General features: G+C 40.9%; 1 protein-coding gene across 1 annotated transcript in view; it reads right to left on the bottom strand.

Moving 5' to 3' along the window:
- The window catches only part of DPY19L1 (dpy-19 like C-mannosyltransferase 1), a 103,295-nt gene that overhangs the window by 5,679 nt on the left and 71,079 nt on the right, over positions 1 to 26,537 (bottom strand). Inside the window, exons 18-22 of the mRNA XM_045007557.1 lie at positions 23,125 to 23,149; positions 20,169 to 20,288; positions 7,701 to 7,875; positions 5,759 to 5,858; positions 1,740 to 1,865 (exon numbers count right to left, since the gene is read on the bottom strand). Of these exons, the coding sequence (XP_044863492.1) occupies positions 1,740 to 1,865; positions 5,759 to 5,858; positions 7,701 to 7,875; positions 20,169 to 20,288; positions 23,125 to 23,149 (546 nt within the window). The remainder of the gene's footprint in view (positions 1 to 1,739; positions 1,866 to 5,758; positions 5,859 to 7,700; positions 7,876 to 20,168; positions 20,289 to 23,124; positions 23,150 to 26,537) is intronic.

Genomic DNA, 26,537 nt, shown 5'->3' with positions numbered 1-26,537 from the left:
CTTTCTGTGCCAGAGGAATCCCCTTCTGGTGACCACGGTGGGGTGTAGATGCCTGCATCTGGTGGCTAACACCATTGACGGCTGGCTTGACCTTGTAGGGAGCCTTTACTGCTTCCTGAGAAGCACATGGCACCGGCGACGCTGATAGAGGCCTCTGCACTCTGGGCACCGGGAAAGCCTTGGAAGGTGTCAACCCCGCCATAAACCTGCGTTCCCAACTGCTCCCAGGAGTTGGTAGCGGATCTGTTGGGGGGCACAGGGCCCCCATTGGGGAGGCACATCCATGTGGCTCTAGTGCTGCCCGAACTGGGTCCTTTGCCTGAAACCCCAGGGCCTTTCTTGTTCGGTGCTGGGGAGCCGTCTTTCTTGGACTTCTTTTTGGGCACCAGTGCTGGAGAGTGGTGCCAGGGGTGCATTACGCACCAAGGCTGAAGTGCTAGGGGTAGAGTCTGTCTGGGAAGGCTTGGAAGCCGGGTGGAGAGCAATTTCCATAAGGAGGGCCCTCCAATGAATGTCACACTCTTTCTGGGTCCTTGGTTGAAAGTTCTTACAGATGCAACACTTGTCTTTCACATGCAATTCCCCCGGGCAGCTGCTATGGGGGTCACTAACAGGCATAAGCCTGTTGCAATCAGAGCAGGGCGTAAAACCTGGAGACCGGGGCATGCTCCACCTGGAGTGAAGTCTGTTTTGGGACTCTAACTTCTAACTACGCTACTTAACGACCACTTAAACACTAACAACTCTGAACAAACTGTTTACAAGGCCCTAAGGCTTGAAGACAGTAGAAACTAAACAGATAGCTCTTGCTAGGCAAGGAAAAGGCAATCTGACTAACCACCACGAGAGGTAAGAAGAACTGAGAGGGCGTAGGGCTGGCAGTGCCTAATATACCGACGCATGAGCGCGGCACTCAAGAGGGCGCCACAGCCGACCCTACGGATACCACTAAGGCAAAAAACTCAGATGACCGCGCACATACCTAGAATGGAATCGACATGAGCAAGCATCCAAAGAAGAAATTATATTACAAGATAAAAGAAAAAAGTATATAGTCAAAAAAATCTTGTTTGGGTTTTGTAACATCTATTTCATTTCCAGAAAAAAAATTGCAGAAAAAATTCAGCACCTTTGGACTTCATTATACATACACATCTGCAACTGCCTTCATAGCATAGTGATCTGCTTGCTCTGCATTAACTTTAATTGTGTTCTACAATTAGGATTAAGGTTATAATCCTAAAATGTTCACACACAAGCCTAACTTTACACATATGAATAAAGTCAATAGAACTACTGTGTGTAAAGTTACATGTGCATTTGAAGGATCAGGGCCCAAATTTGTTTCTCGTACTTAATTATGGTTAAGGATAAATGTAAATTCAAACGGCATATCTAACACAAATTAGCTAATATCTAATGTTCATGTACCTGTGGGTGTCTGAACAACATACCCCAACGTAAAGAGGCTCAGTGACTGTGAAAGTTCTCAGAGTTGTAAAGTCTGTGTTTCTATTCACACATCTCAAATCTGTTTGTGTAGATAGAGAGCCTGGCTCTGTCTGTATTAATTCAATTCATATAGTTTAAGAACTTGTGCTAAATGTGAAATAAATCTGCAAGTTCTAATGACAGGGTTACTATAATTCTCCCATCAACCTCCACAATCCAAAGACAAGATCCAGTATATCCTCAGCTATACTTTGGACAGAATATTGATGCTGAATACTAATACTCACTTAGTTCTTCTTATGCACCACGACTCTTCTACGATGTAATAACTCACTCCTAGTTTTAACAATTCTTTTTTCACTTCTTTTGCTGGTTTTCGACTATACATGGAATACACTATTTTAGTTCTGGCCCTTTGAAAAGAAAAAATCCATAAAAGTTGTTAGCAAATCGGATGGAAGGGTGGGGAGAACCAAATTATTTAGGATGGATAAAATAGCCAGACTGAGGCCTGGTCTACACTACGCGTTTATATCGAATTTAGCAGCGTTAAATCGCATTAACCTTTCACCTGTCCACGCAACGAAGCCCTTTATATCGATATAAAGGGCTCTTAATACCGGTATCTGTAATCCTCCCCGATGAGGGGAGTAGCGCTGAAATCGGTATTGCCATTTCGGATTAGGGTTATTGTGGCCGCAATTCAACGGTATTGGCCTCCGGATGCTATCCCACAGTGCACCATTGTGACCGCTCTGGACAGCAATCTGAACTCGGATGCACCAGCCAGGTAGACAGGAAAAGCCCCGTGAACTTTTGAATTTCATTTCCTGTTTGCCCAGCATGGAGCGCTGATCAGCACGGGTGACCAGGCAGTCCCAGAATCAAAAAAGAGCTCCAGCATGGACCATACGGGAGATACTGAATCTGATCTCTGTATGGGGAGATTAATCTGTTCTATCAGAACTCCGTTCCAAAAGACGAAATGCCAAAGCATTTGAAAAAATCTCCAAGGCTATGATAGACAGAGGCCACAGCAGGGACTCAACACAGTGCTGCGTGACAAGCTAACGGAAAGCCAAAGAATCAAATGGACGCTCATGGAGGGAGGGAGGGGGGACTGAGGACTCGAGCTATCCCACAGTTCCCGCAGTCTCCGAAAACCATTTGCATTCTTGGCTGAGCTCCCAATGCCTGAAAGGTCAAAAACATTGTCGCGGGCGGTTCAGGGTATATGTCGTCAATCTCCTCCCCACCCCCCGCCCCAGTGAAAGAAAAGGGAAAAAAATCAGTTCTCGCCTTTTTTCAATGTCACCGTATGTCTACGGGATGCTTCTGGTAGATGCAGTGCTGCAGCGCTGAACAGCAGCATCCCCTCCCCTTTCCTTCCTGATGGCAGACGGTGCAATATGCTTGGTAGCCGTCCTCATCGTCCCGTGAGTGCTCCTGACTGGCCTCGGTGAGGTCGGCCGGGGGCACCTGGGTCATTCCCTTCATTAAGCTTTGTCTCCTGGAGATTCAGTCCTGCCTGGACTATCATAGCAGCTGGAGGCTGCCTCCTCCCCGTTTTATCTCAATAAAGTCAGTGTTTCTTATTCATGCATTCTATATTACTTCATCACACAAATTGGGGGATAACTGCCACGGTAGCCCAGGAGGGCTGTGGGAGAAGGGAAGCAACGGGTGGGGTTGTTGCAGGGGCACCCCCTAGAATGGCATGCAGCTCATCATTTCTGCAGGATGTCTGGGGTTCTGACCCAGAACGGCTGTGCTCTCTGGTTCTTTAGTAGGCTTGCCTGATATTCTAGGCAGGACCGACTCTACCTTTAGACAAAATGTAAAGAAGGGAATGACCTGGGGTGTCATTCCCATTTTTGTCCATGCGCACCCGGTCGACCTCACTGAGGCCAGCCAGAAGCACCCATGACAGCAGCAGATGGTACAATAGGACTGGTAACCGTCATTGCCAATTTCCAGAGCAGCAGACGGTACAATAGGCCTGGTAACCGTCTCTGCTAACTTGCAAAGGCAAGTGAATGCTGCTGTGTAGCACTGCAATACCGCATCTGTCAGCAGCATCCAGTAGACATACGGTGACAGTGAAAAAAGGCTAAACGGGCTCCATGGTTGCCGTGCTATGGCGTCTGCCAGGGCAATCCAGGGAAAAGGGCGCGAAATGATTGTCTGTCGTTGCTTTCACAGAGGGAGGATTGACTGATGACATTTACCCAGAATCACCTGCAACACTGTTTTTGCCCCGTCATGCATTGGGATCTTAACCCAGAATTCCAATGGGCGGGGGAGACTGCGGGAACTATGGGATAGCTATGGGATAGCTACCCACAGTGCAACACTCCGGAAATCGACGCTAGGCTCGGTACATGGATGCACACCACCGAATTAATGTGCTTAGTGTGGCCGCGTGCACTCGACTTTATACAATCTGTTTCCAAATACCGGTTTCTGTAAAATTGGAATAATCCCATAATGTAGACATACCCTGAGATACTATAACGAGGGGGGTTGTATAAAAAAGGCAGACCGCTTTGTAAGAAAAGTATGTAATAAACCCAAGTACTCTAACATAAATATAAGTTTAACATTTCTTAAGTTATTTGCCCTTGTATTTTAGACATGGCACCAGGAAACACTGCAGCTTATTATTTCATACCGACTGTGTATCACTTGTGGGAGAGAAGCAACGACTTTCTACTGAATTGGCCTTTAGGACACATTTATATTTTAGATGATTCAGTTCCAGCCATTTTGTTCTAACTTCACTCAGATTCATTCCAGAGATTTTGACTGAAGTGGGTTACGTTTCTTCTGGTTTAATGAGAAACAAGATGAATGTCCTGGGTGGACCCCTGTTTGCCCTTAGATTTGTAAAGAGAGATTTGAGACAGAACTTGTTTCTTTCCATTTCCCACTAGACTGAACAGAACATGATTTTAGTTTAAAGACAAGAAAGGGTGAGCAGAATCACCAAAAAGGAAAGCCTGGCATTATGATCTACTGTCAATGCACTGGAGTAATGTACATAATCATATAATAACCTTAACAGAATTCTATTTGTCCTTAAAAGAGAAGGTTAGTGAAAGTCTGAAGGCACGCAGTGAATCATTTAGAATATTCTCCACAAAACCCTGTCAGTCTAGTGCTCATATGATTGTGAGGTGGGGAAGTAAGGCAAATAGCTGTTTTGCAGACTTGTCCCAAAATATTAAGGCTCTGATACCAAGTACAGTTGAAGGGGATTGTCTGGAGACAGAGCAACATGATTGTAGTTTGGTCTTACATCTGAATATAAACATACTATTAACATGTGGCAATATCTTGTGCTCCCCTTCCCCTACCCTCTTTCCACAAACTCGAGTTGCCAAAGACTGTTGCAATGATACTTGTGGATAAGATGCAAGATGTTAAACTTTTTAAATAAATGAATTTCAGAAGTCAATTTACACAAAAAGTTCAGGTTCTGAAAATTGCAAGGAAAACAAATTAAGCCATCAAATGCCATATGAAATGAATGGACCAAAAAAGTCTGTGCAAAATTTGAATTTCAATCAGTCTTAATAAAAGAAGTTCCTAACTTAATAATCAACATTTAAATAATATGATTTAATACATCAAGAAAACACAACCCTTGTTTACAGTAATATCTAAGTCAATAAAGCTGCAGTCTTGAGAATTGGTCTGTTCACTGGGCCATGGGAAAACAGAGCAACAAGAGGTAGATTTAGTAGCAGGATGTTGCTTCAGACTTCATAATTACACATTTTTTTTATTACTAAGGCTATATTTATACTTTAAATGCTACAGTGGCACAACTGCAGCTGCATTACTGTAGCACTTCAGTGTAGAGACGACCTATGCTGACGGGTGGGCTTTTCCCATTGGTGTAGGTAATCCACCTTCCCAACAGGCAGTAACTCAGTCAACGGAAGAATTCTTCTGTTGATCTAGAGCTGTCTACACCAGGGGCTAGGTTGGTTTAACTACGCAACATGGTGGTATGGATTTTTCATGCCCCGGAGCGACAAAGCTGAGTCGACCTAACTTTTTAGTGTAGACCAGTCTTAAGTCTGAACCATTACCGTGTCTCTACTACTACTATCCCACAATGGACTATTATCCTTCAACTTGTTGATGACTATTTTAAAACAATGTTGATTTCTCAAATAAAAATATGGTCTAGAACTTCATGGATTTTAAAAAAATTGTACTAGACAACATGACGATCATTACTATTGTACATCACAAGGATAAAATAGTTAGAGGAATAAAACTGAACTTCGAAATTTACCTCAGCCCTGCATCTTCATAATGGGGATGATTTACAATAGGTCGAAGGGCAGACAACTTGACACTTGCCATTGTAGGCATCGCCCCTGCAAAAACAGCATCTGAAATATATAATGAAAGATTTATTTAAAGTAAGGATAATAAAAAAGGGGAGAAAAGATTTCCAGTTTCAGATAGCCAAACCAGCATAGCTCTAGGACAATACAACAGAATAAAGGTAAGGAAGGAGAGAATGTTGCACTTTTAAAAAAAAAATCCTTAAATGTAATTGCTCTGAAAGCTTGGTTCAAATAGCCTGTGAAGAGATGCTCAAAAGACAAAGGCCAACGATTTTCAAAACTAACTATTTATTTGGGATGATAAGCACCCAAGTACATGAATGCTGTTGCACTTAAGAACACAAGCATTTTCAAAAAAATATGTTCATATTTCAGGAGAAACTTTTGAGACAAATATTGAACTTTCCTTTGGGAATCTTTTTCTTCTGAATAGAATTATTCTAAGATTTTAGCTAAAATGTGATTGTCTTCAAGAGAAAAGGCATACAAGATGGTTACTAACTTGTACTGTAACTGTTGTTCTTTGAGATGTTGGTACAGACATGCACCCAGTACACTAAGCCAGAGAACTTTGCCTAGCAGTACCCATAGACACGGCATACACATCCTCTAGCTCCTTAGTCCCTCCCCAGGCTATTTAAGGGCAGTGCGGCCCCAACCTCCCTCTCAGTCCCTTCACACCAAACATCAAGAATTGAGACTTCTATGTAGAGGGGCCAGAGGGTGTGTCATAGAATACACGTCTGCACCCACATCTCAAAGAACAGTAACAGTATATGTAAAATAACTGTCCTTTCTTCTTTGAGTGGGTGTAGACATGTATTTCACTTAGGTGACTGACAAGAAGTATCAGGACATGTGGCTCACAGTCTATTCTGAGAGCAACTGCAAGACTGCCTTCCCGAAATTTGCATAATATGTGATGCTTTTTAAAGTTATGGATGGAAGACTAAATAGCAGCCCTGCAAAGGTCTAGTATTAAAATATCACCGAGAAATGCAACTGATATCACTTGGGACCTCGTTGAAGTAGTCATGGTCACACGAAACACTGTCTTTTGGCATAGAAAAGACAAAAAACAAGTTGCCTGGGGCTCATATGGAAAACCCATGAGGGCAGCCAATATAGTGCTAAGGTCCCATTGACAAATCACTTCCTTTACCAATGGAAAGAGACAAGTGACTCCTTTCATGAATCTGGCTACAATGGCATTTGAAAGGACTTTCTACTACTAAGCTGAACCTGTTGAACAGCTGTGGAATAGTGCTCCTCCTGATCTAACCACGCGGCATCCATGCAGTGAGGTACTGACTGATTGGAGCTGGATATTAACAATAAAATCTCAGAAAGAGTGAGATAAAGAAGCTTGAAGTAAACTATCACACCGATTGCTCCAACTCTAGCCATGCATGGTGAGAAGGAACTGATGGAGGTCAGGGGGCCACCACCTTTAAATAGCCTGAGAAGGAGCTAAGGGGCCAGAGGACACAAGTGCAGCACCTACAGTTACCTCTAGGAAAAATTCTCTGGCTTTGGTGCACTGGGTACGCGCACACCTGAGTGGAATACATGTCTGCCACTTGCAGAACAGAGGATTCTCACTTAAATCGAAGTGAAATACAAGGAATGTATCCCAGCATTCCAAATATGTTAATTAAAAAATGTGTTTAATTTAATGTGTGTCAAAAACCATATCATGTGTAATAGCACAATAATATTTTGAAAAATGCAGTTAGCATTTTAATTGGCTTAATCTTGATTCAATTCCAGCATCTAATAAGGTTTAACTGCTCCTGACTGACTGCATTTTGACAGATTATTGTTAAAAATTGCTTCAGTTACAGCTCAAATAAGGACATCATCACACACAACTAAATAGTTTACCTTGTCTTGTACTAGATTTTATCCATTCTAAAAGTTCTTCCTGTGGCAAATTGCTAAATTCTCCCATGATGTTCCACTGATTCTGAAGGTTTGCTGATCCCTCTATTGCCATTATTGCTAAAATAGCAAAGACCAATGTTTTGGGCTGAATTTTGCCAAAGAGCCATCCAAACAACTGAAATATAAAAGCCAGTTAATTCCCAGATACCGAGAGTATTACACAATATTCATGTCTTATGATTTTAATTTCTCCAGTAGAAACCTGTCACACATATTACAATCAATCAAAAGTTGTTCTTTTAGGGCCCAGTCCTACTTCTATTGACATCAATAGAAATTCTGCCATTAACTTCAGTGAGAGTAGGATTAAGACCCTAAATATTAAGTTGACTCCACTGTAGTATGTTACTCCTACTTTTCTTATACTATAAAATAAGACAATATGCATTAATGCAACCTTAAATTTGCAGTGAAAATAAAGTCAGGGAATGCAGCAGTTAAGATTCATTCAGCAATGTCAACTTCTAAATCTCACATATGTAGTATTTTATATTCTTGTCAAATGGACAGTTCCGTATATTTCTGGTCATGTTAAATGTATTTCATAACAAGATACAAGATAAGTCAACTTTTTTTTTTTTTAAGAACCTACAAGCAAATCAGAAAGGCATAAGTTAACGGTAGAACTTTACTGTTACATCACATCTACTCTTTCCCTCTTCTACACTGAAAGAGATAGGCTTTGTTTGAACAACAGTGCAAGTGGTTTGAAGCAGACTTTGAAGTGCGCACCTCAGTAAAATGAGTACTGTGGAGATAGATTGTAATTCTGTTTCTACTGCTCTATTGTTTGGCTTGATCAAGGACAACCTATCCCAGCCACACTTGACCTAACCCCACAGGTACCCATAAAACATATCCCTTAATTTTTATTGGCAATTTGTGAATTAAAAAAGCAAGGGTTTACACTTTATGCTTATGACACCTGGGTACACACTGTTTAACTGCTTAGCACTAGCTAAATGCATTCTCATTAATCAGAATTTATGTAACTACTGTACTATTAAAGCAGCAGGAATTACCAATCCCTGTTAGGCTAAATTATTTAATTTCCAATTAAGACCTCCCAATAAGCCAGCAATATCAATTAAACGTGTGCCATATGAGTATTTTAATATTTATATAATACAGTGCCTCTGACAGCTGAAAGGGAACATGGCCAAAGCATCATCTTCCTGCAGGGTACAACATATACTCCACTGTTTTTCCCAGAAGAGCCAGACACTAATCTGGAGCATTCATTGTACAGAGTGTATCTAGCCCCAGCGTGGTTGCAGCACAGGAGCAGGAGGGCCGTCAACGCTTCTTGTTTCTTCTCTCCTCCTGAGTGCTTCTCTACAAATCTGGGCATTAATCAGACCACTAGTTTACATAACCCAAAGGGAGCAACCTGCAGTCTGATGAATGAATGTAGCATAAGGAGCTTCTTCTATGGGCTTGGGATGATTGTTTTAATATTAAAAACTTCTATTTGGAAGAATGAAAAAAACTTTATAACCACATTTAGATGGTCATAACTTATGTCACTTTCTTAGGGAAGTAACTGCTCTGAGGGGTCCATGTTTACAACAGAGAACAAATGTAAGTAGACCAATTTGTAGAAGTCAGAATACCACAAAACCATTTTATGGACATTTATAATCTTACTAGTCTCTAAAAATTAAAATGTAATTTTATATAAATATAATATGATGTTGACCCACTAATTTGACTGCTGATCTGTTTTAGCACTTGGCAGCTCTTTGGCAGATATACTAACAGCTATATGGCAATCTCAGTTTGAGTGAGAATGTGTTAGAACATTAAACTCCTTAGTCAGTTTGCTACTTTTCAGGTGAAGAAAAACCACAGTCCCATAATGGTTCTATAAAAACTTGATAAAATTAACAGTATTTTGTACATATGCACAACCAAAGTGATTGAACATGCATAAAATGCAACAAAAGCATCTTCTTTTATATGAGCTTGTGACTAGATTAGGATGATTCTCATGTGGTACATGATTCATAAATATGCTCCGCCAAATAAATCTTTAAATGTTTGCAAGGAACATTTTCTTAATTTTCAAGTCCGTCAGAATGTTTTCTGCTAACTTTTAAAGTTCCACTTAGCATGGAGTAATTCCTCCTAATTTAGAGAGCAAACACACACAAACAACATAAGCTTTAACAGCAATGTGTTCCACCCCGCAAGATGCTGCACTGAGCAAACTGTGCTCAGTTTGATAGTGAAGGGTATAATCATCTATGTGATGGCCTGAAAGAAAAACAATCATCTGCCGAACTAATCCCACTCCACAGATGCCCAGTCTCAGGCTGTGTATTCTTGGACAAAAAAAGGTGTTTTTACTGCAAGGATAACTCGTGTGTGTTAGCTATCATGCTGTAAAACTCTTAGTGGCAACAAAGATTGTAGTTTTACCATGAGGCAACCTAGATGAGGTTAACCATGGATGGGGTTATAGTGCTGACCTCGCCTAGCTATTTCACAGCAAAAACAACTGCCTTGTTTCTGCTTAGGAGTTTACAGCAAGATAACTATCATGCATTAGTTATCTCACTGTAAAAAAACCCCACCTTTGAGGTTTTATCTTCACTGACAATCTCCCTCCTACTGGCTTGTCTTGGGGACTAGATCAGATGGTCCAGATCCCTTGCTGTTCTGACTTATCTTACAAAGATTTAGGAACATGTTTTCACCCTTACCACTCTCATAACTGCTTAATCCTGGCATCCATCCCACAGATATCAAATCCTCCCAGAACCTTATTCTAGACAAGTCTGGACAATCAGTTAGTCCTGACTCCCCTCTAATCCTGGTCAGCCCAAAAAACAATTATTCCTTCTGGTCCTTTTTATACATATATAGCCCAATTCTTGAGTCCGTCTGAGCTATTCTTGGCTGAGAACCCAATGGGGCAGGCTGAAAGCCACTTTTACACTTCCTTGGTCCTGGAGGTAGTGCGAGGTCTTCTCATCCCCTTTGTGTAAACTAGGGCAACCTCATGTCTGCTCTAATCTATGCTGGATGCAAGAGCTCCTAGGGCCATTCATACGCAGAATTCAAAAATAATTGGACCTTCTTGGGCTAATTTTATTAGGTATCATTCCAGTCAGTGTAAGGCATGTTGACAGAAAAGATTATGGCTAACACCAGATTTAATGCCATCATTGTCCCCTACATGTATCAGATGTGCAGCGCCTTTGTGCCACAGGAACAGGGCAAAGAAGCTAGGCCAGGAACAGAGAATCTGGCCCACATTTTCCAGGTGCCACCCACCTTCAAATTATGTAATGTTCTAAGGGTTAAATTATCAAAGATTTTTCCTCCTCTTGATGCCTGAGAAAAATGCTCTAGGAAGAAGCTAGTCTCCGTGTATCAGACTTAAGTACTAAGCCCCAGTACCCTATTCTGAATGTGTAAATACAATAAATGGAATAAGTACATACCCTGGACCTTTTAATTAATGAAAGGTTTTATACTTAGTATGCATAAAATGTTAACTTTTGCAGAGTAACTATAAAAATGGAAGCATATTTGTCATTATGCTTTTCCCCTACATGTTGCAACACTGATTTCAAATTAAATTGATGAGTGGATAAAATTTTGATTATTTCAACTGCTCACTTACCCAGAACATTATAGAGAGTAGTATTTGGACCTCAAATTAATATGCAAATAGCTAAATTATTCAATTAGTCAATCTGAAAACAACCAGAGAAACAATATATGCAATCTGATCGGGTCAGATCAGGATCATAGTTCTTATGCTCAAAACTGGATAATGCAGATGAGCAATGTATAGTTAAAGCAAAATATATTACATTACGAAACAGTTAATTTATTAGTTTAAGAATCTCAACTTCCACTGATTAAAAAAAGAAAGGCCAGGACATAAAGCTACATAGCATATGCAAGATTATGCATCTAGTGTTTTTGTTAACTTAAAAGATATTACACCTAATGATACATTCTTAGAATTCTCTGCACATTTCTAGTTTGGATGCTATAAGCAATATAAACATATTTCAGTTAAGCACTGAAAAGTAAGACTCAATTACCAAGTTTCATATCCTGTGATGATAAACATTCTATGCAACAGAGGTCACTTTGCATTTATAGATAACGTTCACTGAAGTGCACATACTTTTAGTATTATGAAACCAAACCTATACCCATGTTTAAAATTCAGGAATACTTGCTTGGTAACTAAATTGTAACATACTGCAATATTAGTTACCAGTTACAAACAGCAGTACCTAAGCTTTCAACTTTGGTGTGCTCTGTTCACGTCTACTTTAAATAAGAAAGACATGAGCATACTGTGTGAGAGCAAGGCTTAGGAGTGAATTGGAAAATATAGAAAATTGAAAGCCATGCACAAGTTTGTCAAAAATATCTGTTTTGCTATAGTTTAATTAAATTTGCAGAGCACAAACATTTAGCTAACTGCTGAAGGAAAAAGACTGTTTGATTTAAACTAGGGCTGTCAATCACAGTTAACTCATGCGATTAACTCAAAAAAATTAATCATGATTTAAAAAATTAATCGCAGTTAAACAATAGAATACCAGTTGAAATTTATTAAATATTTTCAGATATTTTTCTACATTTTCAAATATATTGATTTCTATTATAACACAGAATACAAAGTGAACTGTGCTCACTTTATATTATTATTACAAATATTTTTACTGTAAAAATGATAAACAAAAGAAATAGTATTTTTCAATTCACTTCATACAAGTACTGTAGTGCAATCTCTATCATGAAAGTGCAACGTACAAATGTAGATTTTTTTGTTACATAACTGCTCTCAAGAACAAAACAATATAAAATTTTAGAGCCTACAAGTCCACTCAGTCCTACTTTTGTTCAGCCAATCGCTAACACAAACAAGTTTATTTACATTTACAGGAGATACTGCTGCCTGCTTATTTACAATGTCACCTGAAAGTGAGAACGGGCATTCGCATGGCACTTTTGTAGCCAGTGTTGCAAGGTATTTACATGCCAGATATGATAAACATTTGTATGCTCTTTCATGCTTCGGTCACCATTCCAGAGGATATGTTTTCATGCTGATGATGCTCGTTAAAAAATAATGCATTAATTAAATTTGTGACTTAACTCCTGGGGGAGAACTATACGTCTTCGGCATTCTGCCATATACTTCACGTAACAGCAGTCTCGGATGATGACCCAGCACGTTTGTTTTAAGAACACTTTCACCGCAGATTTGACGAAATGCAAAGAAGATGCCAATGTGAGATTTCTAAAAATAGCTACAGCACTCAACCCAATGTTTAAGAATCAGAAGTGCCTTCCAAAATCTGAGAGGGACAAGGTGTGGAGCATGCTTTCAGAAGTCTTAAACGAGCAACACTCAGATGCGGAAACTGCAGAACCTGAACCGCCAAAAGAGAAAATCAACCTTCTGCTGGTGGCATCTGACTCAGATGATGAAAATGAACATGAGTTGGTATGGACTACTCTGGATCGTTATTGAGCAGAATGCATCATCAGCATGGACGCATGTCATATGGAATGGTGGTTGAAGATGAAGGGACATATGAATCTTTAGTGCATCTGGCATGGAAATATCTTGCGTCGCTGGCTACAACAGTGCCATGCAAATGCCTGTTCTCGCTTTCAGGTGACATCATACTAAAAGATGGCAGCATTATCTCCTGCAAATTGTAACCAAATTTGTTTGTCTTAGCAATTGGCTGAAGTAGGACTGAGTGGACTTGTAGGCTCTAAAGTTTTACATTGTTTTATTTTTCAGTGCAGTTCTTTTTGTACATAATTCTACATTTGTAAGTTCAACTTTCATGATAAAGAGATTGCACTACAGTACTTGTATGAAGTGAATTGAAAAATACTATTTGTTTTTACGGTGCAAATATTTGTAATAAAAAATATAAAGTGAACTATACTCTCTGCATTCTGTGTTGTAATTGAAATCAATATATTTGAAAATGTAGAAAACATCCAAAAATCATTAAATAAATGGTATTTCATTATTGAACGCGATTAATTTTTTTATTTGCGCGATTAATTGTGATTAATTTTTTAATTGCTTGACAGCCCTAATTTAAACAGATCTGTTAATAATTTCTTAAAGGTATGGAACAGTAAGACCAAACAACTATTCTTGTGAATCTGCCAAAGAAAAATAGCAGTCTTCGTATGGAGTGTGGACTTAAGAAAAAGGAAGTCCTAACTGACTGGACACTGTTTACGTGTAAAATGAATTACTACATTCCAAGAAAACAATATGTATCCTATTTTTATGGCTTTAATAGCTATTTTCCGACCCAACTGCAATTTCTCTTGGTCTCCTTTATGTATTTGAACTCTTTCTTCTTATGCTACTTTTTTTTTTTAAAGAGGTTGTTCATAATTTTGTCAAATGTCTGAACTGTACACAAGGAAAGAAAAGGGCGGAATGTAATATATTAGGCACTTGCAGAGTTAAAAAAATTAGAAAAAAAATCTCGTGTCATGAATTTTGTCTCCATTTTTAAGTTTTTGGGAAAGTGGGGGAAGATGATTCTACAGAAATGTTTTTGTACTCTTATGAATAAATAACCCCTTGGTCTTTTCTCCAACCATGAGATTTTTAAAAAAAGAAAAAGAAAAGAAAAAAAGACTTAAAAAGCTGACAGGGTTGCATTGCTGGCTTCATTCATTTTTCTCCAACAGATCCCAGATGGTCATGATGGGCAACTTCTTGATGGTTCTCACCACCTATGGAGCATTGCAGGGTTCATTCTTACTATTACCAGTGAAGGAAACAGTAATTGACTACATCAGTAAACTGATGACACATCTCTACAGGCACATTTTATCTAGTGCAAACAATGCTAGCTCCCAGCTGTCTCAGTGTTCAAAGGAAGTTGGAACTGGATGAAAGCCACTGGCATAAACTAAATCACAGAAAGCTGTTGATATTAATGATAAGATACTATTAAACTCATCCCCCCAATGTTCAAACAAGTGAAGGCATGGAGGTGTTCCTGCTGGACTCATTGCTCCTGAATATCCAAATGGCATCAGAAACACTATCTTTCATTTCAACTGACAAGGAGATCTTTGTTCTGGTAAAGTAACATAACCCACAATGATCCAGACTGAATTACTGCCATTCCCTCGCTCTAATACTGAAGGCAACTATCATATGAAAACTTCAACTAGCTCACCTACTAAATCAAAAGGCTAAAGTGTCTACATATCACCAGTACTTTACACCCTAAATAGCTCCTCATTCAACTCTTGATCCATTTCAAAGTACTGTTTTTTCTCTCTCTGAAACCATTTCTCTCTTCATGCCCTACCAGAGCAGTTATGAATGACGAGAGGTTCACAGCAGACTAGCCCCTTAACTCTGAGTTAAGGTGTAGCAGAAGGTCCTAAACTGTGGCACACATTTCCTACGCTCTAATAGCAGAGTTCTAGTCTTGTCAAGATTTGAGCAAGATACAAAGATCCATCTGCTTACACAGGCTTTCCAACCAACAATAACAAAGCAGCAGAAGAGCCCAACAACATTCTCCTGGGTAACAGAAATCAACAAATAAAATAAGGGAAGAATGAAGAAGAATTTAGGCCTATTTTGTACAGAATTCACTATGAATCAATGTTTTAACCACCACCTACATATCACAACGATGGGCACATTAGAAGTAGGAAGAGAGAGAGAGAAAAAAGACTAAACATTTATTTTATTGCTTTCCTGGTTCAAAGGGCAACTTTTATGTCAAATTACAATACACTGACATTTTTATTGCTAATTTACAGACCCCTGAAGATACAGTTTTAGAATGTCTATTTTGAGACTCTTAATGGAAGTTTTGTTAAAATACTATTACTCACAAAAAAACAAAAAACAAAAAAACCCAACCCCCCCCTCACCTTAAAAACATTACGTTGCCAGTGCACTTTACAGATGGAGAACAGAGGCACAGAGAGATTAAGATCAAAACTTTGCTCTCATTTTGGGTGCCCAATTTGAGCCTAGGACCTAATTTTTCAGGGTACTTAGCATTATATAGCACTTTCTATGTACATATCACAGCTCCCACTGACTTCAGTTCCAGCTGAAAGTGTGCAGCACTTAATCAACTCAGACCCCAGGATATCAAGACAGGCACCCAGAAAATAAGGAAGACACAATTAGTGACCACCTATGAAAAATATAATTTACGTGACTTGTCCAGTATCACATGGGAACTCTGTGGCAGAGGCAAGAAAAGAAGCCAATTCTCCAGGGCTCCATGAAACTGGTTTAATCACAAGATCATCTTTTATCTTCCTGCAATTCCTTGACTCATTTACTAACACCTTCCAACTCTGGCAACAAACAAGGCAAGGGTCTTACAGACAAACACCTCCTTTTCTACACAACCCCCAGAGCAGGTCTATCCTGTTTACTGAACAAGGCAATGGAATGCAGGAAGGGAAAGAACACAAAAAGTGGTCACATAATAAGTAACAGTTACTAATCTGTTCCCTAACTGTTGTTCTTTGAGAAGTGTGGTACATGCTCATTCCACTTCAGCTGCATGCATGCCCAATGCACAGCTGTTGGAGATTTTTCCCTCAGTGGTACCTGTTGGGGTGGCGCACAAGCCCTCTGCTATTCTCATGCTGCTGCGTGATGGTATAAAGTGTGGAGCTGCTCCAACCTCTCCCCTCTGTCTTACCAGACAGACTCCAATACAGAAGGGCTGGTGGTGGAATGGACACATGCAACACATCTTGAAGACCAAGAGTTAGGGAACAGGTTAGTAACTGTTTTTTCTTTGAGTGACTGCACATGTGCATTCCACTTCTGGTGACTCACAAGCAGTTCAATCTTTATTCAGGTAGACTTCGATCCACCCTCAGATTGAAGGACCACATGTTCAAACTTGGCATCATCTCTAGATGGTGAGACACTGCGCTCTTCAAAGCAGTCATCTGCTCAGGCAGGACCACTGACTCTGGCACCGCCCTGTTGAGATTAGATGCCATCTTTCTGTGCCTCTTTCTCAGTACTGGGGAAGGAGCATGGACCCAAGAATTAGCAAGACCACGAGAAGCACTTCTGATGGATGCAGATGTGTTTGGTACTCATTATGAGTGAAACAGCTCCAAGGATGAGTGTAGGGCTGCCTCCATCAGCAGAAACTTAAGCTTGGCCTCTCTGTCCTTCTTGGCTCAAAATCCTTGCAAGGTGGGCACCAAAACATGGACCTGAGTCTCCCCAAGACACTTCAGGTAAGTGGAGTGTGGGTCACTCACTAGAACTGGTTTCTTGCAGGAATGGCAGGGCTTAAAACCCAGTGACTGAGTCATGCCCCGGAAGAGGTAGCAGTACCCAGGAATGGGTACTTCTATAACTACCTAACACTATAAACTACTAAACTAAGGAAAAGACTTGTGATAGTAAGACCACACTCTCCAACAACCATCACAGATGGTAAGAAGGAACTGATGGGGTTGGGGATGGCTCTGTCCTTTATACCACTGCACAGCAGCATGAGGGAACAGAAGCTACCTGTGCTGCCCTGATGAGCATTGCTGAGGGGGAAAAAAAATCTCTGACAACTGCCCTGGGAATGCACACACCTGAAGTGGAATGGACATGTGCAATCACTCAAAAAAGAAAAGACTATCATAATGCATGTGCACAATGGGGCTGAATTAAAATTATAAGCAACCTTAATACTGGCACTTCCTAATTGAGTGATTGACTTTGAAACCCGAATAATATTCTAACCGTTTTTTTTACTGTTTAATTGCCTAGGTTTCCTAAAAAAACAAACGGAAAAAAATATTCCAAATGTGATACCATATACTGACACCCATGTGATTCATCAGTAGGGTTGGAACACGTAGATCCACTACACAGACTTCTGGCACTTAAACTGGGAGAGAAACTGATCAAAATAATTAGGTTGTTAATCACTACATTCACCAGCACTAGAGTGGGAGGAGAGACACACTTTGCCAGTATGTTTCACATATTTGCGCTTATAGCAGTGGAATGGTGAGATTCAGGAAACATGGGTTCCATTCCAGGCTCTGGAAGTGAGTGTGCTTTAACGGGTACAGACCTGTTTCCCTCAAGCTTGAGGCCTTCCCTGCCCTATCTGCTCCCACCTTTCCCACACCATCTCCTTGCTCTAGTCCTAGTCTCTTTGTCTATCCTAGTCCCTGCCTCCACTACTCAGGGTTCACATCCAAGTCCTAGTTTCTTCACCCAGCAAATCCCAGTTCTCCCCCTGCACCCCAACACTTTTTCAGATCCATCTCCTCTACCCATTACCCTCCCTCCCAGGTTTAGTTCCATTCTCCTTGCCAGAACAGTCCCAGTCTCTCCCTTCCAACTCCCAGTCACAGTTACTCTTCCTCCACCACCCTTAGTCCCACACTCTTATTCCTTTCCACCCCCCAGGCTGGCTTTTTTCCCTTCTGCATTTGAATCAGACCAGCTTCCTTCTCCATACTGCCTGAGTGCCCACGGGGGGGGGGGGGGGTCATTGATAGGACAGGGGGCACAGACACTCCATTCTTAGTTCCAGTGCCCAGCCCAGAGCACTGGGAGCAGACATTACTGGGAAAGTCTGGCTTTGACCCTGCTGCCATGCACTGAAGTATATTCTGTCACTCTGTGGGGCTGGCGTATGTGCAGTCCTGTTACATACAGAAGCTGTGAGGAGCTGGGGCATGTTTGGTTGTTCTGTGGAAATGGCACATGTGCAGTCGAGTCACACACAGGAGTTGTGAGGGAGGAAGCGTGCACTCTGGTCAGCACAAGAAACAGAGAGACATATGCTCAGTGAAGATGAAATCTTTGGAGATTTACTGCTAAAATCTAAGTCGTCTCTATGTGTGAACTGTGATTTCTCAAAGGCAAATATAGTAGTAGTCAAATTTGGGTAGATTTTCACAGGGATGGTGTCACAGGGTAGCTGGTCTCTGCGAATAGACTGAGCCCAGCTCCCCGGTACTGGCGCAGGTGAGCGTAATCTGGCTAATTACAGAACCTGGGCTAGAGCTGGGCCTATATAAAGGGCTGCTAGTAGACAGCTGAGGAAGAAGAACTGAGACAGGCTGAGCCATGGTCAGCAGAGGCCACACTGGACTGAAGCTAACTCCTGTGGTGGGTCCCTGGACTAAGGGACCCAAGGAAGCAACCCAATGGCTGCAGCAACAAGAGGAGTTAGAGGAGGCAAGGAAGTTGCCAGGAACTAGAGAGCCAAAGACCCTGGGAGGGCTGGCCCTGAAGTCTGGGGGTCAGGTATTGATTTAAGTCTGCCTTCTGTTTGTTTACCTTTGTTATAAAAGCATAAATCTCCTTAACTGAGACTAGGTGCGGCAGTGCATGCTTGGAGATGGGGTGCAGCGACAGCCCCTCAGTGACAGATGGCAAAAGGCCACCCCTCCACCCCTGCCCCAAAATGGACATGTTTCAATGCATGGAGGTGCTACAGCTTGCCAGGATTTTTGAACATGGATTTTTTTTCTTGGAAACCACTGAACTGTTTTGGTGGAAATTTTTCAAAAACAGCCTGAGACAGACACTCAGGCATGGAAAATTTCATCTTAACAATTAAAATTTGACAAAGTTATAAGCAAGTGAAAAGAGGGTATATACTGGAAATTGCCATGTCCCACATATAAAAACAATGTAGTTGCATACTATAGTACTGTGTGTACTGTACATGACGACAATCAGGCAGAAGTCCATTTAACAGATATTTAGCTGTGGTTCTAAAGACAAACTGTATTCTGGGTGTGAGGATCACCCTTCAAAAATGTAGAATACTTGTCTGAATAGCCAGTTCCAACAAATATTCCACATCTGAAGAAATCTGGTCTGCTCTTCCACTATAGGTGATTTAAAACTAGAAGAATCATCTTTATTTTGCATCCCAGTTCAACTTCAAAGCAACAATATGGTTTCAACATTCAAGCCTATCTAAAACTGAACTTTCACTGAGAATAGATATGTATGCAATGAATCTAACAGGGAAAAATGGAACGCGATTATACACCAACATTAATTTTTTATAAAATTACAGTGATACAAAACCAGCAATAGCAATGAAATGTACAATTAAAAGCAAAATGTAACGTGCTATAACTAAGCTCAGTACAAGGCACAATAAGACAGACTTATGCTGTAGTTACACTACTCCAAGTGTTTGTTTTAGTTGTAATACTGTAAGTGGAATGCTGATTTTTTTTAAAATGAACCTGTGTTTTCATTTTAACTAATAAATATTATAGTTAAAAGATTCAGCAGTTATGAACAATAATAGAGCAGTTTATATAATTTTGGATAAGAGTTCACAGAACAATGTGTTATGGTAACATTAAGGGTTGAGAGAATTGCAGGGTTAAAGAACATCTTACCTGTTTTGAACAAACCAAGGAAGCCATAACGCATAAGTGAGGTGTCAGAAACAGTTTCAGTCTCATAATTAAAATACCAAGTACAGTATATGCCAATAGCTGCAATGCATGGTATACCAGCTGCCAAACAAAAAAAACAACCACATACACAAAAGCATAAGCTACCATTTTGATACATTTTCATCTGATATTCAAAATACATTTTGAAAAATGCAAAACTTAAGAGATTTTTTTATGTATTGCAAAGTAAAATAATTTTCCAAATTTAAGCAATGGCAATGGATAAGTAGGTTTTTTTACTTGTCCTCCCTGAGGATTGAGAGGTTTTTTGTTTTTTTAAGTATGCTTACATGTGGATAGAGAAAGGAAGGAGGAAAATAGGGTGACCAGATAGCAAGTGTGAAAAATCAGGACAAGTGGTGGGGGGTAATAGGTGCCTATATAAGAAAAATCCCCTAAAATCGGGACTGTCCCTATAAAAATCGGGACATCTGGTCACTCTAGAGGAAAAGCAGCATAGAAGGGCTAGCTGGAGAGATGGCTGGATATACAGGAGGGAAAACTGCAAGGCAGGCAGGCAGGCAATGATAGATGCAATGTTCCCTGCATGGACATCTCCTACCTCATAGGCAGGAAGAGGCTTAGTTATTTAACATACAGTAACTCCTTGCTTAACGTTGTAGTTATGTTCCTGAAAAATGTGACTAAGTGAAATGATGGTAAACTAATCCAATTTCCCCAAAAATAATTAATGTAAATAGAGGGGGATTAGGTTCCAAGGACATTTATTTTCACCAGACAAAAGATTATTTTGATGATTGTGAAGCTTGGTTGAAGTGGTGAAGTCAGAGAGTGGGATATTTCCCAGGGAATGCCTTACTGCTAAACGATGAACTAGCTTTTGGCTGAGCCCTCAAGGGTTAATCCATTGTTGTTAATGTAGCCTCACATTCTACAAGGCAGCAGGATTGGAGGGAGGGGAGACAACATGGCAGTCAGAGAGACACACCGTGTGAGAGAGGTGCATTGCCCCTTGAAGTATGTGGGCACCACTCTAAGTACACTGCCTTGTTAAGTAGATCAGCAAGTTGAGACAGTAGCTGCTCCCATGAAGCTCCCTCCTCCTGAGCCCTGTCGTGTCGTTCCCCTCCCCTCCCCACTTATGGAGATGGTGTAAGTGGGGAGCAGAGGAGAGGGGGACACCCTGACATTAGCTCCCCTCTCTCTCCTGCACAGCAAGCAGGAGGTTCTGGAGAGCAGCTCCAAGGCAGGGGCAGCACATGGCAGTGGGGGGGAGGGACAGCTGAACTGCAGACAACTGATAGCCTGCTGGCTGGCTGCCACACAGGGAACTTAGGGGAGCAGGGAACTGATGGGGGGCTGCCGGTCCACCCTGGTTCAAGCCCCCGCCAGCTAGCAGCAACAGGCTGCTCTTCCTGCAAGCAGTAGACAAAGCAGGCGGCTGCCAAATGACTTTATAAGGGAGCATTGCACAACTTTAAACAAGCATGTTCTATAATTGATCAGCAAAGTAACAACGAAACAATGTTAACTGGGAGGACTTTAAGTGAGGAGTTACTGTATCTAAAATACTTAGTGATCCAGAGATGAGAGGTGTGACAAATACAGTTGTCACCATTACTAAAAATTGTGCATCCAGTGAAAAGGCCAGTTATTTGTATCATAGTGCTCTGATACTCTTAAAATCAAATATCAGAGGGGTAGCCGTGTTAGTCTAGATCTGTAAAAGCAGCACAGAGTCCTGTGTCACCTTATAGACTAACAGACGTATTGGAGCATGAGCTTTCGTGGGTGAATACCCACTTCGTCGGATGCATTGATCTTAAAATCAAATATCAATAAGTTCAAAGCAGAGTATCAGTGCCACACTCTTACCTCTTGATACATATAACCTCAGACACACATTACCTGAGAACTTGTGATAAAAATGCAGCCACTCCAATCAACATCTCTACCTATTTGAATCATTTTAATATTTTTGGATAAATTAAGATGTTTCTAAAGAGCAAAACAGCACGATGCCTCAAAATAAATCAGGAAAATAAATAATTGGGTGCCAAGCAGCTCATTAGGAAACTTTTCTTTTTTCTTTGTGCATGGAAGGAGATTCCTTCCTCCAAATTGGAAGCAACTGTCTACGGGGTGTAGGCTTATTGGAAGGTATTATCTATATGCTAACCCCTAGATTCTAATTAGTTTTCTAACTGTAGTAAATATGGAAGGATTTTGTACTTCAGTCTAGGCTTCTTCAGTGCAAACTTCATTTCCTCAGGAACTGCTTAATTTCTAGTGATCTGACCCCTCATTTTACCCTAGTCTTTCAATTGGCCTCCTGGATTAAAGAATTTGAATTTAGGGATTTGAATGCCAAGATGGGATATAAGCTTGTCTACCTAAACTTTGATGGCTCCACCCCTCATCAAGCAGCTGTCATATTAAGTTGGGCTGACTTTATGAACTTAAAATGGAAAAAAATCTCAAAGAAAAGCGATCATTCAAGAACAACAAAATCAACCAAATACTGAAAAAATTACAATTACTTATGTTAATAAAATGTTAGGAATAACTGACAACGAGCAGAAAGTAAAATAATAGGCTTAACTACCACACACAAATCCTACAAACAAACAAGACTACAGAGGTAGTCTTCAAACATGTCAAGAAAAAAATGAAAGTTGGAATCCAGGATATTCTATTTATATCATTAAAACAAAATGTAAGACTTTTCCCCATTACAAATAGGATGTCTTTTGTATGTGTTATTTTGAAGAAGTTATTCTGGTGAAACTAACCGAGGAGTAGGGAATTAGACAAAAAAACTAAACTTTTGAGAATCATCATACAAAGAGAATTCTCATTTAAATTATATTTAAAATGTACCAGTACTTATTCAAGTTAAAGAGTCACACATGAAATCATAAAGATGAAGTCTTACCTCACCATGGTTAAAATGATCCTCTCTGGATAAAAAAGAAAAACCACACAAATACATTTGTTCATAGCACAGAATCATTAATATGTTCTACAGAATGCTCCTTTACATTTATGAAATGATCTGATAAATATATATCACTTATATAGCCCTTTTCAGCCACAGATTTCAAAGCTCTTTACAAGTTGGATAAATATCTTTGTCCCATATTTATGTTTTGGCTTATCTCCAATGCTGAAAATGCACTTTAATACTTCAATTACTTCTACAATCTTTACAGCAGATTAGCTATTTGGACACAGAGCTAAAAACTCCCTAACAAAAGATAAGTACATAGAATATGTCCTACTATGTATTGTTAAAACAAGACAACCATTTACTTAGTTATGACATGTATGGTTTCTGGCTCCTTAGGAGGAAACCGTGTAAACAAAACATTGTTTTTACAGCAACTTATGAAGCTTATTGAGACCTTAAGAGATACTTCCAGAGAACCTTAACTTTGCTATTGAATTATTGTAAGTCTGTTTTCCTAAACTGATGCACGTATCCCTAATGTTCTTGCAGGATACTTGTGAGAAAAAAGAGCAAATGAACAGAAATTATGGTAATTTAACTTATCAATAAGCACAAATACAAATATTATTTTGTGAATGCTATACAGTGAAAGAAAAAAGTTCAATTTAGTAAATAGCAAACAGCTCTCCAAAAACAGGTCAATACACTCTTTTCGATCTAAAGCATCTGGCATATATCAATTCAAATGAAAAGAAAGAATCCTAACATTTGTTTGGTAGCAAAAATGAAGGCTACTTACTGGTAACCACAGTTCTTTGAGATGGCTCTGCATATTCACACTTACTGGTATTACACCACCTAGTGGTAAAACCTTCTCCAAGCAGTGTCCCTTAGGGCAGGTCTACACTAAGGGCGGGGGTCGAACTAGGGTACGCAAGTTCAGCTACGTGAATAGCATAGCTGAACTCGAAGTACCCTAGTTCGAACTACTTACCCGTCCAGACACCGCGGGATCAAAGTCCGCGGCTCCAAGGTCGACTCCGCCACCGCCTTTTGCAGTGGAGGAGTACCGGAGTCGACCGCAGCGCTTCCGGAGTTCGAACTATCGCGTCTAGATCAGACGCGATAGTTCGAACTCCGAGAAGTCGAACTCACCGCGTCGACCCGGACGGTAAGTGTAGACTAGCCCTTAGACTCTAGAGCAGGGGTCAGCAACCTTTCAGAAGTCATGTGCCGAGTCTTCATTTATTCACTCTAATTTAAGGTTTTGTGTGCCAGTAATACATTTTAACATTTTTAGAAGGTCTCTTTCTACAAGTCTATAATATATAACTAAACTATTGTTGTATGTAAAGTAAATAAGGTTTTTAAAATGTTTAAGCTTCATTTAAAATCAAATTAAAATGCAGAGCCCCTGGACCGGTGGCCAGGACCCGGGCAGTGTGAGTGCCACTGAAAATCAGCTCACATGCCGCCTTTGGCACGCATGCCATAGGTTACCTACCCCTCCTCTAGAGTGCTCTCTCAACAACTACAAAACCTTCTGCTGAACTGCTCAGTGTTTCTGAACACATTCTAAAGGCAAGGCCATAAAATGGGGTGCTGCACCCTCTACCACCTCAGTTCCTTCCATCACCAACCAAGAGATAAAAAGAGGGCTCTGGTACAGAGTCACCTTGAATAACTACAGTTACTAGTAAGTAACGAGTGACTCTGAATATTTCCACTTATGGGATAGTATCATAAGCAGTGCTGAAAATAACCCAGAGGAGGGAACAGAGTTCTAATTGAATACAAACTGAAGCAAAGCTCTACTAAATCTAGCATCAGGCCTACAGGCCACATTTAGAGCATAATGCTTATTAAATGTGTATGGAACTCCAGGCTGCAGCCCCGCAAATTTCAACACCAGTCACTTGTTTAAGGCAAGCAAGAGAAGCTGCCACAGCTCTAATGGAATATGATCGTAAGTACAAGAATTTCTGCTACCATGTAACATCCAACAATACATTGTTTAATCCATCTACATGTATTCTGGAAAGACACCATACAACCCATATGATTCTTAGCGTAAAATATGAATAATCTAATCTAGATATTTTCATGCAAGAACCCTTCTTGCACCGAAAGTATATAAAGGTGATTCATCCTCATTAGTATGTGGCTTTGGAAAAAATACCAGCAAGTTGACACCACTTTTGGAAAAATCCTGGGATTCAGGTCTAAGAATCACCTTATCTTTATGAAAAGATGTGAATGGTGGAATGTAAAAGATGAGCCATCAAGGTATTTAATTCATTCACCTTTCTGGCTGATGTTATGGCAATAATAAATGATGTCTTAAGAGATAAATAATAAAATAATATAACAAACACTCAGCTAAGGGTTCAAAACATGACTTCATAAGTGTAGCCAAAACCAAACTGAGATCACAAAGAAGAAAAGTAGGGCTTGGCAAACTGGGCCCACGGGGCTCAGGCTTCCCCTCGCTAGCTGCAGCGGGACCTCACTTGGCCTCAGCGTGGATTCCTCTTCTCTGGCCCCTCCCTAGTGCTGGGCTGGCAGGCTTCTCCCCAATCCCGCCCTCCTGGCCCCTCTCCTCCGCCCACTCACTCAGTTGGCCAGCTGAGGGCTCCAGTTCCACCCGTCCCCCATTCCCCAAGAGTCCGGAGTGGCGCAATCCATCACTGGTGGTGTGGCGGCCTGGCCCACCACCACCTGGAGCGGAGCAGAGTCCCTCCAACCCTCCTTGAGCCACTCAGTCTCCAGCAGGGGCAGGGCCCGGGGCCAGGACAGAAACTCTCCATGTGACGTGACATGTGAGTGAGCAGGGGGAGCCTGCGGGGCCAGGCAGAGGGAGAAGGGGGAGCCGGGCAAGGCTGGGAACAGAGGGGGGAGGGGATACCCGGAGAGGCATGGAAAAAAGTGGTGGAGCAGAGCCGAGCTCAGGGGGTAGAGCCAGGCAGGGACTTCAGGGAGCGGGTGGGGAGGATGGGCTGGGCATTGAAGTCTTAAATGGGGGGGAGGGAGGGGAGACAGGTGTGGAAGGGAAGGATGGAAACTGAGGTTTTCTTGCTTTATTCTCTTTGTGCTGTTACTTGTATATGTTTAGGAAGGATGAATTGGTTCCCTTTCTTATTAAGCTGCATGTCCCAAGCACCTCTTTACTTTTCAGGATTAGAGAGACATGCTATTTTTGGGAGAATTAAAGGCCATTTGGGAGGTGATGGCCAGAGCAGTGGCAGCCAAGGGCCTGGATGAGGGCTGGATTCAGCCATTGGTATCTGCTATTTCTTTTTTGTCATTCAAATAGATTTTGGGTCATGACATCCCAGCCATCATGTAAAATGCTTCCCTGTGGCCTTTTGACATGTGCACAGAGGTATCTCACTGCCAAG

This window comes from Mauremys mutica, chromosome 2, assembly GCF_020497125.1.
Source record: "Mauremys mutica isolate MM-2020 ecotype Southern chromosome 2, ASM2049712v1, whole genome shotgun sequence".
NCBI classification, from domain to species: domain Eukaryota; kingdom Metazoa; phylum Chordata; order Testudines; family Geoemydidae; genus Mauremys; species Mauremys mutica.
The sequence above is the reverse complement of the archived record's forward strand: the minus strand, read 5'-3'. Positions and strand labels throughout refer to the sequence as shown.